Source organism: Pararge aegeria, chromosome 21 (genome assembly GCF_905163445.1).
Source record: "Pararge aegeria chromosome 21, ilParAegt1.1, whole genome shotgun sequence".
Lineage (NCBI taxonomy): Eukaryota > Metazoa > Arthropoda > Insecta > Lepidoptera > Nymphalidae > Pararge > Pararge aegeria.
Window position 1 is genome coordinate 4,236,539 of NC_053200.1, and position 15,676 is coordinate 4,252,214.

Sequence of the window (15,676 nt, forward strand, 5' to 3'; positions counted from 1 at the left end):
TATTTATTCTAGATACATAAGTACACATATACGAACAACAAAATTATAATGACAAATAGTGATGTCTAACACGGCTTTTGAAAATAGCTAGGGATTTAGAGCGACGAATATCGTCAGGGAGTGCATTCCACAGCGTTGCAGCTTTTATTGTGAAGGATTCCGAGTAACTTTGAGACTTACATTTCATCATTCGGAGAATATTCTCCCTAGCAGAACGCTGAGATCCTTGAGACGGACACGTTTTAAATACTGTTTTATTAAATTCCAGGGGTGCGGCTATATTTGGTCGCGCTGACGCTGCTGGCCACAGTGGCATGTCACAAGCCTCACCGAAGACGCTCTTTAGCGGCCCAAACACAAGTAAGTTTCATATTATGTTGTCAACTAGCTATAGACTATAGCAGTCCACTGGTGACTAAAGTCCTCTTCCAATTTGAGAGTGTCCCATAATCACTGCGCTCGGCAGATTGGTGGTCGCAGTTAATGGTAGTAGTAACACAGAGGACGCTGCTCTCCGTTCTCTGTTATATTCCCCTATACCGATTTTGTCAATCAATTTGTTAGTTTGTTTTAAGTCTTTATTGCACACACACATTTTATATAAATTAAACACAAATACAGAAGAAACTAAAAAAAACGATTTGCTTTGTCCTCTAAAAAATTTTCTTAAGTTATAACTCGTACTGGAGATTTTCTTCATTTTATATCATTTGCATACCCTGTGCATACCCTCTATGCACGCCACTGTGTCACAGTCCTAACAAGTGAGCCCGCTACCATGCACCATAACACACGTAAGATAGCATAAAAAAAGTTTATACTAAAGTAATTAATTCTACTTCCAGAATTTGCCAGTCTCGAAAGGCGGCTGGAGACCCGTGATCGGATCAGGCGGACTTCTATACGGATCTATTAACACCGCACAGCTACATTCTCCTTATAAGATACCAGCTTCTGGACTGGAAATGTATCATTCCTCAGCGAGACCATTTACTGCCAGGGATGTAAACAAGCTGACATCGATAGCCCAATCATACCACCCAACTACACTTCGAACTGTACCAATAACATCGCATAACTTACCCCCAAACCAACCTATAAACTCGTACCTCAACCCCTTCGCCCTACCAAACAACCTGAACCAATATAAATTCCTCCAAAACTATCCGATAGACAGCAACATTTTCCGCAATCAACACCACCAGTACTCCGTTCGTCCGGTCTTGAAGAACACGAAACAGAAGCAATACCATAACAATATAGGTCAGATATCCAATGCTCAGTCGATACAATACGGGCAGTACAATATACCTTTAGACATATATGGGAAAATAGATTACCCAAGACCGGATGGTAAGCGGCCACAGTCGTCTGACACCGAGATTTACAAAACTGAAGTTTTTAAGCTACCCGATACCGACACGGCCTCTCAGTTCATCGCACAGCCTGTGAAGACGGCTCACCAACAGCATACGTTCACGTCTAAATTACCGATCAATCAATATGGCCATCCATTCCAAGATAATGTTTACAACATGCAACAGTTCCCGAGCATTTTAGGTATGTATTTTGGTTAGGGAAAACTTCTCCGAATCAGCGTTGCGATTCTTGTGAAATATTTTTTGCATACTCGGAAGGTCTGAGAGTTCTTTATCTATATTATCTATATTTTTCAATCCCTAAATAATAACTCTTTTTTTTTTTATATAATCATCTCAAAATATTATTAAAAACCCAAAATAAGTGCGGACAAAGGCCATACTTATATATAATTGTAACTTATAACGGCATTAATACACTAAAGAATTAAAAGTACAGGGGTGAATAAAGATTACCAATGGTTTAATAGGAAGCCAAAGTTGTATACAATGCTTTAAATCTTGTATAAACATCTATCCCCCCGATGTCGTCGAGCCCTGGGGCTCTTCTCATGGCAAGCTTTCGCGCTCGCCCCACTTCCCCGGTGACGCCGTAGCATCCCCTCAGGTGGGCAACCCCTTTCAGCAAGTGTCCATTCGAAAATCGAGTATAAACATAAAGATGAAGAAAAGATTATTCATACATTTTATCATAATGTTTGTAAAGGTATGAATTGTTATGAATAAAGGCATGAATCTCACACGAAATCCAAGAAATGTATTATTATGGAAAGATTAAAGCATTTCCAACGTAATTGTGGTTTCGAACTTACAACGGAAGGTGATCGTAAATGTTTAAAAGTAGATTGTTATTGTATCTGTGTGTCATTATCAACTCGTTGTCCGCCGCGCTGGCTAAGTGAGGATAGGTGGACTTGCCATGCCTTTAAGAACATTGTAGAGGACTCTCAGGCATTCGACTTACAAGAAATGGTCATAAATTAGTGACATCTGCATATCGTCTGCGAAAGGTGCAAAAGTCATTTGTGGGACTGAGTATACGCTTTTATAATATGATTCCTAAGGTAATTTTGGACCTACCAATGCATAAGTTTAAAGAATGTGTTAAAACACATTTATTACAGCGAGGTTATTATACAATTGATGAATTTCTTAATGATAAGGTTGCTTGGAAGCATCCGGCTCCGCTTTCATCTCTCACAAGATAGAAAAATGAATTTTAAAATGTAAAATGTAAATTGTTAATGTTGGAAAAGAGCAACTGCTGAGTTTCATGCCGGCTTCTTCTCGGTAGAATCTGCCTTCCGAACCGGTGGCAGAGGCACACACAGACAGACTTGACGTTTCAAAAGTGCTTATATTAGGCCTACTTGAAATAAATGAATTTTGAATTTTGAATTTTTTTTTTTTGCATACAGTTTCCTCACGATGTTTTCCTCCACCGTTAAAGCAAGTGATATATTGCAAAAATTAAAAACGCACATTACTCCGAAAAGCCGGAGGTGCGTGCCGGGGATCGAAGTCGGTTCGACCGAAACGAAATTCTAAGTTGTTCAGTTCACTTCAGTTTAACTTTTAATTATCGCCTTGTTTTAGAATAGTTTTATAATTTTAGGTGTTGATAATCATTTTATTATTCTTCCAGGTACTTTCGGATCCTTTGGCCTACAATCCGTAAAAGGAAGAGATCATTTGCATCCAAACACAAAAACGACATATTTACCCCCACAACCGACCAAGCAGACAATTTTCAACTCTTTTAACTATTCACCAAGTTTCAAAACTACATCTAGTTTATTCCCTTCAACTACCCCTAAGATGAAAACAACGAAAAATCACTTAATCTTCAGTTCAACGTTCAATGATCTCGGAAATGTTCCCACGCAGCGAACAAAAGTAGTTTCTCAGTTAAAAATTGACCCCAACGCTGGACTTAAAAACTATTTTAAGCCTAGCCCCCAGGATCCGTTCATCAAGAACACCCATAACTTTGACTTCAATAAGATTACTACTTACAATCCTCCTATTATACAAACTACTACGCAAGGTACTTTCTACAACGATTATGGCTACCAGTCACAAAACTCCCAAAACTATGATGACCACGAAACTGTCAACATCAATCAACAATACGTTAAAACGAAACAAAAGGTATCTGATAACGTCGGTCTCACACAACAAGTTTCCCAACAATACGCTCACGCTCCTGGACTATTTGATCTACAGAGCTCTTTCAATAGTCTGTCTCATCGACCTTCGTACGCAGTAGTGGAAAATATATCAGAAGACACAAATACCCACACATCACCATCATGGACAGTTACTCCACAATCCTACACTCACAATCAGAAAAACGAAGAAACTGTTACAAAACCTGACAATACTAACAATAATTTCGAAAAACCAACAACTGCAACTCCCGATTCGGCAGATGAGTATGCCATTGTCACAGAAGGCGAGAAAGGTTATCAAAATGACTTCAATTATGAAAGTCACATAGACACTCAAAGTCGACGACCTCTAGGTGATGACTTCGAACCCATCGGAAAGACCAAATTGAAGGAATACTATTACAAAGTTTCCACTCCAGTATACCACGATCACAAACCCTACAGAAGAACGAAGAAGCCGAATGATATACCTAAACAGGAAATTACAACACAAAGTGCAAATAGAGATAACACTGAAGTTGCGATTGAAACATTACCTACTCTCCCTCCCAATCTTCATTTTAAACGCCCAAGTACTTCTGAAACTGTAGTAGATAAGGATAAAATCAGAAAACGGAATAAGATCAGGAGACGTCGTCCAATAAATCGTAACAGAGAAGAAACAACAACTCGCAGAGATTTATCTACAGACGCTTCAACTACTACTTCGGATGAAATTCCTACCATACGACCACGGGTAAGACCTATCAAGGCAAGAACTGAATCGATTGTGACTACTCCAACTGTAACTACAGACTTAACTACAAGCGCATTACCAACTACATCTCCCACAAAACCTACTACTATACTCAAGAAAAAGCTTCTCGGTCACCGACGGCCTTTAACAACTCCTTCAGACAAAATTGATACAACGACCCAGTCCATAAACGAACAAGATTACAATAAAGATTCTCCTATAATGAAAATATCTTCTCGCCCACAATCATCTAAAGTGTCTATTAATCTTAATGAATATAAAACCAGCGAAATTCCAGATTATAGTCATAAACAGGACGAAAAGGATACACCAACGAGTGACGTTTCCGTAAGTCTAACCGATACCCTTCAAGATTTTTCATTCCACCGTGATGCAAAACCTGTACTGACAAAGAAGTCTACCACAGAATCAGTAAAAGAAACTGAGCCAACAACTATCGCATCACGCACAGAATCAGATTCACGTACGACAGGAAAAATACAAAGGCCAAGACTAAAAAGCAAATTGGATAGACCAAAATTCAGCGTCAAAGATTATAGAAATCGATTAAATTCAACAACAAGTACAACGGAAAAAGTGGAAGAAAACACACACAAACCAAGATTTCCGCAACGAAAGAATCCATACAGCGAGGTTATTTTTAGCGACGTCGAAACAACGACAGAAAGAAAGAAGTTTACGCCTAAAGAACCCAGACACAAATTGAACAAGACTGAAAATAACGAGCAGGAAATTCATTCAAGACATAATGGCCGGCCGAAACAGAACACAGACAGTGAGGTTATAACACAAAAGATTTCATCTCGAATTCGCAATGGTCAGAGAAGGCCAAAACCAACTGAAGACGCCACAGAAACAACTAGTCCGACAACTGCACATAAAAGACCTTTAAGAAAGAAGATTCCAGACTCAGAAATTGGGCAATCGGTACAAGATATAACAGTGACGGAAACCACACCAAGTAATGATCATAAAAATGATATCACTTCTGAAAGAACGCGATCTGAAAGTGCAATCATGAAAATAGCGGACAAAAAGCATCACGACCATATAGAACGACTCTTTGAGCATTCAAAACGAGTGTCAGATTTAACTCTAGCGGCCAGCAAAGACTACAGCACCCCCGGTATGTTTAAAACTCTCTCTTCGAATAGCAGACGGATACCAAGTTACTTCACAATAGCTACAGACGACCCTATACTTCCAATAGAAGCTTTTTTCCCCCAGCTTAACCAAAAGAAGGAATCGTAATATTCCTAAATCCTATTAAATGTTACAAAAAACCAAATCTCTTCGACTGCCAAAGCGTCAGAAAAATCTAGTTTAACGCAATATTAGTTCTAGCATTTACAAATTGTGGTTGTATACGACCCCACCTGCATTTCTTTGTCGCTATTGACTACTTTTTTTTAAATAATAATTTCAACAAATGATTCCCTGTTATTTAAACTCATTGTTGGTGCTCATTTTAGTATTAAGTCCAATATATCATGAGTGATATATTCGTATAGTATTAAAGTACATAAGTGTACGTATGCATGTCTGTGTTGTTTAAATATTAATTATTATGTGCTGTCTTTCGCGTATGTTAGGCTATGAGTGTGTATGTGCGTTTCTTAAATATTTATATTAAACTGTAGTTGTTAAAAGTGTAAATAAATTAATTTCTTAAAGTTACAAATTCTTTTATTTCAAATTTACAATATATTATTAAACATTTTAAGTAATAATTCTTGATTCACTTATCCAGCATTGGCTTCTTCAGCGGCGCGCATTTTTGATGTTTTCTGCATAGATTTCACCGCCGCTTGATGAATGGTCTTATCCAAAGAATCTGTAATTAATATATCTATATATAGTATCTTGTGATCTATTATTTGACCCATAATACGGCAGCCTCAAAATGAATGAAATAATTGAGAAACCGAAAAATCTAATGTGAAATGCGGCCTAGTTATCCTCGTACCAAATGTACGAAAAAATAATAACAGATCATGAACATTTTAGATTAGGTTGGATTAGGTTATTCTAGTATTTTAGGGGTACATATTTTTTTTTTAATTTAAGCGGCAACTTTAATTACAATTTATTGTAATTTTTGCAGAAAACTAAAATGTTATTTACCTATATATATATATACACTTTAATATAGAAATCTTATTATGAATATAACTTACAAATCTTATGATGTCCCTTGATAGGAAAACGCAGTCTCAGACTGACGGGATTAGAGCAAATGAGTACGTAGGGACTGTCGCTCTCGTCACAGTTCGCGTATCTAGAAAAAAAGCACCATTCAAATTTCGATGCCCCTTTCTGACCCTTTTATAGCATAAACAATATTTCATATGCAATCTTTTTTTTGGCCTCTTGTTTTTTCTTATTAAATTAACGCTAGGATGGTTACAAAAACTCAGCCAAGTATTATTTTTGTTAAAACCATCTCACAGTGATATTTCATATACAAGCTATTTACCGTTTACTAACCGTTGTGTTCACCAATAGCCCATCAGAATGACGTAAGCTTACAGAAAAATCCTATTATAATATTAAGGATTACTTAAACGATAAAAAAAGCTTGGGTGTGAATTGCTCTAGCTTCATAGCTTAATATAGATCTACTGTCACATGGTGATAACAAAAAAAAAAATACCCGGCTAAGTTTGTTGTGGGCGTGTTTGGAACCCTAGTAGCTTTAGGTTTAAGTTGGCGAACGAAGTTATCACCATCCCCTTACAATTATGTAAACATATATGTATGAACGCTTCATAAGTGCCTGTGATAGGCCTACATGAATAAAGAAATTTTGAATTTGTATTTGAATTTGCCCATAACAGTCCCCTGCTGAACTAAAGAAGCACACAATCACCACGCTGAGTAGACAGGTTGGTGACAGAGAATATTGTGGTGGTAGCACAGAAAACGCTGCTGGCCGTTCTCTGTTATATTCCCTTAATCGCCTCGTACGTCTTTCGTCGAAGAGTAGGGCTGGTGACAACTGTATTCTAATCTACCGTCACCACACGGCATATATAATACGTACGTTAAGTTTATATGTTATATATATGTCAAAAACCTGGCTAAGTTTGTTGTGGGCTCTTCTTAGACCAGGGCACGTTTGGAACCCTCCTAGCTTTAATTTAAGTTAACGAATGCAGTTATCACCATCAGTAAAATAAGTGTGACATGTTAAATGAATGAAGGCTTCAGAAGTGCCTGTAATAAGGTATGCATGAATAAAACATTTTTGAATTTCAATTTGTTGCTTTAAAGCTAACAAACTCTTCAACTGTATACCATTAGCTATCGCCACCTAGCCCCAAATTAAGCGTAGCTTGTGTTATGGGTACTAAGATGACTGATGAATATTTTTATAAATAATATACATAATTAGAATATACATATAAATCAGTGTCTGGGACACTGAAAAACATTCATGCTCATCACACAAACATTTTCCAGTTGTGGGAAACGAACCTACGGCCTTGGGCGCAGAAAGCAGGGTCGCTGCAAACTGCGTACATCGGCCGTCATTTAAAGTCACATATAATCTACGTAATTGACTACTATTACAACTATAATTTACGTAATTGACTTGTATTACTTACTTCTTTGCATATTCCTCTTGCGGTAAGCAGTCATCAACATTGACGCATCCGAGAAGACATCCCGTTGGATAGAAAGAGGGAAAATTGTGTTCCTCATCTGTGAACCATAAAATACAACGTGTGATTGAAAACCGAAATAAAACTTCACAGGCTTCAGAGCTATATTATGTATTGTCTCTAAGACTCATCTGTGCAACAGAAAACCTAATAGTTTTTTAGTAATCCACTGCCATAGTTTTTACTGAAAGAAATCACATACAGCCATAACATCACATGCAAAATTAAAATCATGTGACTCCCGTCACTTTATTAGGTACGCGTCACGTAGGTACTATGCCCGTGTCGGGCTTTCATCATCAATAGGGTTGTCATAAGTAAACACTTAGAATGTTTTGAATTCGTTTGTATGGAAAATTATATATGCTTCTTTTGTTTTAATATCTTTACAAGGTCAATTAATTAATGAATTATTTCGTAATTCTGTATATCACCATCATCATACTCATCAATACTGATATACAGTAATAGCTTTAAACTCCATATTTTCCAACTTGTCTTATAATGTAAAAAATTAAGGATGATTATTAGATAAGAGTTCCTATGCATGGGCATGGGTCTCCCCACAATGAGAAGGGGTTAAGGCCGCAGTCCACCACGCTGGCCCAGTGTATTTTAATTGCTTAGAACGAACATAACTTAGAAATGTTAAAGTGCATGCTGAGATTTCATTGCGAGTTTTCGCAAGATTTCGTGGCGAGTTGCCATTTCATGCTGAGTGCATGCAGTGAATTCGAAGTCCTACCCTAAAAAAAACTTAAATTACCCGGACGAAGAACTCTGTACTGGTTCTCAACCGAGCTCACAACACCGTGGTCGGGTGCTCTAGCGGTGGAGGCGATCCAAAGGCGGCCGCGGTGGCTCGTGTACCAGGTTCGACCCTCGTGTCTGCGGAAAGAATAAATAAACCGTTGGATAGAAGCAGGCGTTACTTTGCGGAATTCCGCTTAATATACAATGTAAATTGAGCTTAATTTCCTATACTCCGGAAAAGGATGAAAATGTGTACGCTGTAATTCATAATTCCTTCGCCATTGGATAATTATTTTCATTGTTAACTCAACGTCTCCCGAGGACGGTGTCGGAACGATACGTGCGCAGAGAGAAGACTGCCGAAGATCTGTTTGGTGTGGAGTATAAAGATTTAAAAAAAAAGATAATATGCTATGTATACAACGTGTAACCGAATTACGAAATACTGTTGAAGGGTGGATAAGTATATTCCATAAGGAATCACCCTGTTAAAATTTCAAATCAGAAGAAGCATATATATATTTTTTTTTATATATATAATTGCGATTTCCCGTCTCTCATTGCCTTATTCCAATAGTTAAGGTAGCCTGGAAGAGATCACTGTTAGTGATAAGGCCGCCTTTTGCATATAATTTATGTTAATGAAAGTGTTCCTGTGTGTTTCCTTTATTATGCAATAAAATGTTTAAATAAAAATAAATAAATATATTTTTTCATACAAATTAATTCAAAACATAATCAGTGTTTACTAATGACAACCCTATTGAAGATAAATGACCGACGCGCGCATAGTACCTACGCTACGCGACGCGTACCTCATAAAGTGGCAGGAGCCACTTGATTTTAAGTTTGTTTGTGATTTCTGTGAAGGCTTTGTTTTCTTTCAGTAAAAATTATGTCAGTGGTTTACTCAAAAACGATGGTGTTTCGGTTTCACGGATAATTCTCAGAGAAATAATGTACTTCTAAAGCATGTAAAGTAATATTTCGGCTTTCATTTACACGTTGTATAGAGAACGCATGATGACATTTAAAAAATAACACCACGTCGAGGGTTCAAACGTATTTAATATACAGGTCAAAGTCAAAGTCAACATCGACTATCACTTTAACGATACTGACATTTAATACTCGAAAACGACTCCTCGATTGCTAGAGAGAATGTCTTGTACGAAGGCAACTGCTTAGAGCAATTATTCAAACTTTTTTTGGTCTTACCTTTTAATGCCCTCAACCAGCAGCGATGCCCAAGGTTGGTGCATGGACAAGCATTTGCCGGAGTCGCTCATCTCTTGCAGCTCCAGATCTTGGATGCGGGTTGACTGAGCCCAGGTCGACCTCACCGCTGATGCATAATAGCCTTCACAGACCGTCTCGTCGAACTGTTGAAAATAATTTAAAACGTTATGACAGCGGATTGGCGCAGTGTGTAGCGACTCAGCTAGTCAGATTCTGTTTTTTTAGTGCATTAATATTGTTCTCTCTTTCTTTTTAAAATAATTAATATAGTTCTCTCTAATTAGTTTAGTTTAGTTTTTTCTTTTGCAATATTTAGTTTCTCATTTCTTTTTTTTTTTCTTGTTGTATGTTGTAGCTACCTATAATACCTAATAAAAAAATTAAAAACATATGCGTATCTAATATATTAGACTTTTATTATATTATGTCAATGTATTATATGTGATTCTTTTGGTGGTGCTTTGAATAAATAAATAAATAGACAATGCTTTTTGAGTCCAAGGCCGTGAGTACGATTCCCACAATTGGAATTTTTTTTGTGTTATGAACATGAATGTTGGTCAGTGTCTGGATGTTTATATGTAGTGATAAAATATCAGTATTTCTGTGCTGTGTGGTGACAGATTAGAATACAGTTGTCACCCCAAAGTGGATATATCGATGTTTTTGTAAAATATTTAGATTTTAAATATCGATACTATGCCTTGCCCCCTTTCTCTAAGCAGCCAAGCGATACAAAGCGGTGAGTTATACCATATTGATTTTCATAGTATGGGAATTTTATTTTACAGTAAACATACCTGTAATAAAGGCGCGTTCACACCCGGAGCAACGTCGCGATCGGTCGACATGTCGGCGAACAAGTCTGGCCGCAGAATTTGCGCGTTAGTACTGGTGTTGCCACTATTTGCAGTCATTTGCCTAATGCGTTCCTCATCCACTTCGTGATCTATGGTCTTGTCTTCTAAGATTTGACGACCTGTAAGGTAAGTTTTTGACTAGTTACCAGCCTTTTTTTTTTTGGCGTGGTGGAAAAGCCTTTGGCAAACTAAAAACCACCTCAGCATATCCGGGTCCCTCGTGTTGGCGTTGTTTTAGATGCCCGGACGAACTAGTTACCAAGTAAATGCAGCCCCGTGCATAGGTTATATATGTATAATAGGTATAGTCTTCACTTAAAATTTACAGGAAAGTCAGAACCCTGTTACTTTTCCGGGATAAAAAGTCCTATGTCAAGATGCAAGCTGTCGATTTACAGATAATATACGCTGTCAAAATAAAAGACTTATTTGGATTATGGATATCATACACATCCTCAGATACACAGCTTAGATGATAAGAGACATAATAGCCAACTAAGCTACGTATGTGTGCTGTGAGGGAAATGCGGAGTGCCATCTGCCTGCAACGGCACTCTGCGGTAGGCCGATCCTGATTTGCTAGCGCGCCGTTTCTTTCAATGAGTATACAAAGTAAACTTCAACATATTAAACATAATATGATGCTGAGCTTAATATTCACCTCCAAAATCGAAAGTCATCTTCTTATTAAGCCTGGAAGTGTGCTTCTTTTCGTGTAGCGATTGCTGGTACTTCTGCAGCTTTTCGCGTTCGGTTGCGTTGAGCCACACGCTGTTGGCGCTGAAGTAGTCGCTATCATCATCTGTGACGCGTGTACGACGTTCACTGTTAAAGTTATGTGGGAGATACTCAATGTAGAACAATAAGATTTACTGTAAAGAAACTATTCTATCTACCGTCTCACTCTTGCTCACACATTCTCATTCTTCTCACTCATTCCCACATTTCGTTTCCTGTCGATATTTATAAAATTGAGAGATATTATGGAAAATAATGGTTTGGCACCATTTCTTTGTACAGAAATCGCTCAACTAAACTTCAAATAGTGCCATCCCTTTTATTGTATTCTTTGTGGAAAAGAATGGCACCATTTTTTGACTCATCAATAAGTTAAGGGATTACGTTATACGATTATTTTTATTTTTATTATTTATTGTTAGATGTTATTTTAACAGTATATTGTTTAAATAATATCTCTCCATGATGAACCCTAATAGGTAGAGATATCTCATGAACCGTTTATGAGATAAAGCCAACTGTCATAAAACAGTCCATAAGAAGGAAATATAAAGATTGTTTACATTTTATGGCACGGTATAAAAAAAATATTACACAATGATGTTATACATACCTAGTGCGGTCATACTCCAGTAGCCTGTTCCTATGTGACACAGCAGCCTCCCAACCCTTAGGTCGGCTCCTTTCCATCAGAGTCTCCATAAGCTTGGCACTGGATTTAGTCTTCGCATTTATTTCTCTTTGCTCCTCTGGAGTGCATACCTGTTTATATAACATTAATCATAATCATAATCCTTACCTGATCAATATTTTGGTTCCCAGTCACGTGTGAGACACCTGAGTCTACTAATCTGCACTTGGCCAGCGAGGCTTTAATATGATGGGTGGATAGATGGGTGTACAATGGAGCTCTAGAAAAATGAGGTATTAATGGATACTTAAGAGATTCTTTTTTTTTTATTTATATTTCAAAATTGCGGAACCAACAAAGTTTGACTGGCTTCCATAGCCGGGAGGGTTTTGACCACTTTTCGCAACTGTTCACTTTTACGTTAATAACGATTTTTTGACATCTAACTTTTGCTCTCCTCAATCCCTTGCAGTAGTTAACGATGTTAATTTCAATTTCTTTATTAGCAGATTGAATTACATAGTCGGTGGGTAGAATAGTGCTACAATCGATTGGCATGGAAATTTGATTTCTTAAAATTTATTAGTTAACTCACTAAGATATAGGTTTTCCTGGTTGCTGGCTGATTGGCCAACAGGCACTTCTGCGAGCCATTTTATCCCCATTAGTTTTTTTTTTAATATGCCTTAGGAAGCTTTGTTTCAAAAGAATTTGCTATAACTCCAACAATGCTTCTTTTCTTGTCTTCTTATATATCTCTGCTGTTAGATTTGACTTACCAAATTACCACAAAACAAGCAGGGCCCGGAACCTTCTTGCCTGCAAACCACTCGGCCGCATTGCAGACAGTTGTTTATCAGCTCATGCTTGGACGCCTGGCATTCACAGTGGTGCCTACCTGTTCAATAAAAAGATTGAAACATTTTATAACTCTGAACAATTTTTTATCTCAATAATTAGGATTAATTTGTTTTATAATTTATCTACTAAAACACTTTCGAGCAAGCTCAAACTTTTTACAACAACAACAAAGAGTAACAGTAATCTATCTATTCAAATTTTTACAAAGAGTAACAGTCTATCTTGTAGGTTTAAATAACATGATCATAGCAGGAAGTATCTTTATAAATATAAAACTATTTCTATAATAAAAATTCCATCCGAAAAGGAAAGCTACAGATTTATTTAATGCAGATAAAGCCAAAGGGCAGTACTAGTTATAAATTATAGCGATTTATTCAAACCTTTCAATAAAACAACTTGAGCATTCTTCCCCTCTTGAGAGTAGAGGTTGACAAATTTTGTTTTTTTCTTAGATTTGGAATCTTCTTCAGTATTTGTATTTGGTGTAGTAGTTGGTTCAACACTCATAAAATCTTGCTGTTTATTTTTTGATAACTTTTTTTTTTGCTGTTTTGTTTGGGAACTTCCTGAAAAATAATAAAAATAAAAAAGTTTGTGCGTATAACCTTTACGCGCAATTGAAGTTACACTTTAATTATTATTTATTGATATTTACAAAAGTAATAAATAAACAAGTATATTGAGAGATTTTCACAAAACTTTGCAATTAAATTTTTTTCTTGTAAACTGTTGAAGTTTTATTCACTTTGCTATTCACAATTGATCAGTTTGAAAATATTGGAAACAAATAATCCTAGTTGATTATGATATTTGCCCACTAGCTGGCGTATAAGACAAGAAGCGTGGAGTACATATAAGACATATACTTATGAACAATCCAAACGTGTTACTTGCGTCAGAAAAAAATCTGAGTTACTCCCTAGTCAAGCCTAAAGAAGATTTACTTCAATAAAAGGTAATAAACTAATCTAAAGAAATTCTGATGGGATTTTATTCAAACATTTCACCAATACATAGAAAATCTAATGGAGGACCCCTCCTACAATAATGATGATATATCATCCGCTTTTCAGTCTTTGTGTTATATGTATGTTGTATTAATAAACAGATACTCATTATAATGAAGATTTTTGAATAATGTGCATATCTCTCTTGGGCAGGTACTTTATAATTTAAATAGTTTTATCTATAAAACACACTTAAATTTAAAAAGAAAAGTAAAGCAATCCAATTGTATTTAAATTGAATTACTTTTTCTAATTACTTCAAAAACTACCCAACGATCGTTTTTGTATTACACAAGTACACATCAGAGCAGTTTTATCTCCTTATTTCTACTGCAACAGCAAAGCTTAGAGTTTTAGTGTCAGTTAATCTTTTTGGGTTGCTTGTGACAAAATTAGTGTGCAGTACAACTACTAAAGATGACACCCATGTCAAGCTGTTAAGTAGCTGAATCATAGACAAGAAAGAATAAGGTTTATATCATCCTCATAATCAATCTGCGGCAGAATGGGACAAATTAGAAGTCTAAGGCACTCCAAGAAATTCTTTGAGCGCAATTGGAGCTTGTTTTCCAAACAAGATTAACAGACTGAGTAGGAGACAGGCAAGATACGCCATAGCGGCCATAACAGGACACTTTGGCACAGGGTCCATGCTGCTCGAAATGGGCATAGTCCATGGAGCATTTGCTTTGTGAATGCAACTGATTGGCTAGAAAGTGGTTGGACCTCCTGGGAGTGGCCTATCCACAACCAGAGGATTACTGTGCCTCCAACCTAAAACTTCAATCAAACTCTTAAAGTGGATATTTGAAGCTATTTAGGGTGAGGGGATTCAAGGACGGGGCGAGCACAAAAGATCCTGTTGGGTCAAGTGCATCCACTAAAGCGGGCCTCATTACAAGATAGATAGATAGATCCTCATAGTCATCAAATTCAACAGCCTATTTTAACTTCTACACTAAATGTCTCTCCCATAAAGGCCATAATCATATCGCAGTCTGCTATAGTAGTAGCAAAGGGGAGACTGCTGCACTGCCTTTATTATATTCCTTGCCTTAAACGACACCAGCAGGAAAAGAAGAAACCGTATAAATATATTTATTATATATAAAATTATAAAACCTTAACTAACCTCTGTTAGGAAATATCTTTTTAGTCAACTCTAAGTAAAAGTTTTTATGCTGTGAATTATCGAAATCCAGTAGAGTTCTAAGATATTCGTTTAAATCTTTTTCATTCTCTATTGATAAAATATATCTGCAACAACAAATCACAATAAGTAATGGAACTATAGTGAATTGAATTTAAGAAAAATTTCAAGAACTTTTCTCACTTTATTAGATCTTCAGGTATTTCAAAGTCTAATATTTTGGACAATCCTTCACTGACCCACTCTTCCATTTTAATTTTAACCTTTCGCAATATTATCGCAACAGTCTTCAAAACTTTCAGAAATTCCGAGAACAGAGCCACCAAGAACAGCTGTTTGACATATTAAGACCTGTTGTCACATCTAATTTTTATAATAAACTGAACTTTTTAGTCCTAAAAGCTTTGGAATCTAATCTTTTTGAGTGTCACTTGTCACCAAAGACAAGAAACCTCGCTGAAT

The 15,676-nt window shown here is 36.6% G+C and overlaps 2 protein-coding genes across 2 annotated transcripts; one reads left to right on the forward strand and one right to left on the reverse strand.

Annotated features, from left to right (window-relative positions):
* Positions 1-261: 261 nt before the first annotated feature.
* LOC120633410 lies at positions 262-5,558 on the forward strand (the record flags this gene model as incomplete). The annotated part of the gene is made up of 3 exons (XM_039903617.1): positions 262-360; positions 846-1,560; positions 3,025-5,558. Coding segments are annotated over 3 exons (3,348 nt in total), but the record flags the coding sequence as incomplete, so codon positions are not given.
* Positions 5,559-5,978: 420 nt separating this feature from the next.
* On the reverse strand, positions 5,979-15,589 carry LOC120633431 (activating signal cointegrator 1). The gene is made up of 12 exons (XM_039903639.1): positions 15,398-15,589; positions 15,197-15,321; positions 13,438-13,623; positions 12,973-13,091; positions 12,176-12,324; positions 11,486-11,649; positions 10,765-10,943; positions 9,944-10,107; positions 8,739-8,860; positions 7,916-8,012; positions 6,485-6,585; positions 5,979-6,141 (listed from the first exon to the last, which is right to left on the reverse strand). Exons 1-12 carry the CDS (start codon positions 15,463-15,465, stop codon positions 6,050-6,052), a joined length of 1,566 nt encoding a protein of 521 aa, XP_039759573.1. The 5' UTR covers positions 15,466-15,589; the 3' UTR covers positions 5,979-6,049.
* Positions 15,590-15,676: the final 87 nt, after the last annotated feature.

Excerpts from the sequence above, each read along its gene's own strand:
- LOC120633431 (XM_039903639.1), bottom strand. The coding sequence starts at position 15,465 with ATGGAAGAGTGGGTCAGTGAAGGATTGTCCAAAATATTAGACTTTGAA. Across the intron at positions 12,325-12,972 it reads GCTTGTTTTGTGGTAATTTG|GTATGCACTCCAGAGGAGCA; the intron begins GTAAGTCAAATC and ends TTATATAAACAG. Across the intron at positions 8,861-9,943 it reads CTGGTTGAGGGCATTAAAAG|ACACGAGGGTCGAACCTGGT; the intron begins GTAAGACCAAAA and ends TTCTTTCCGCAG.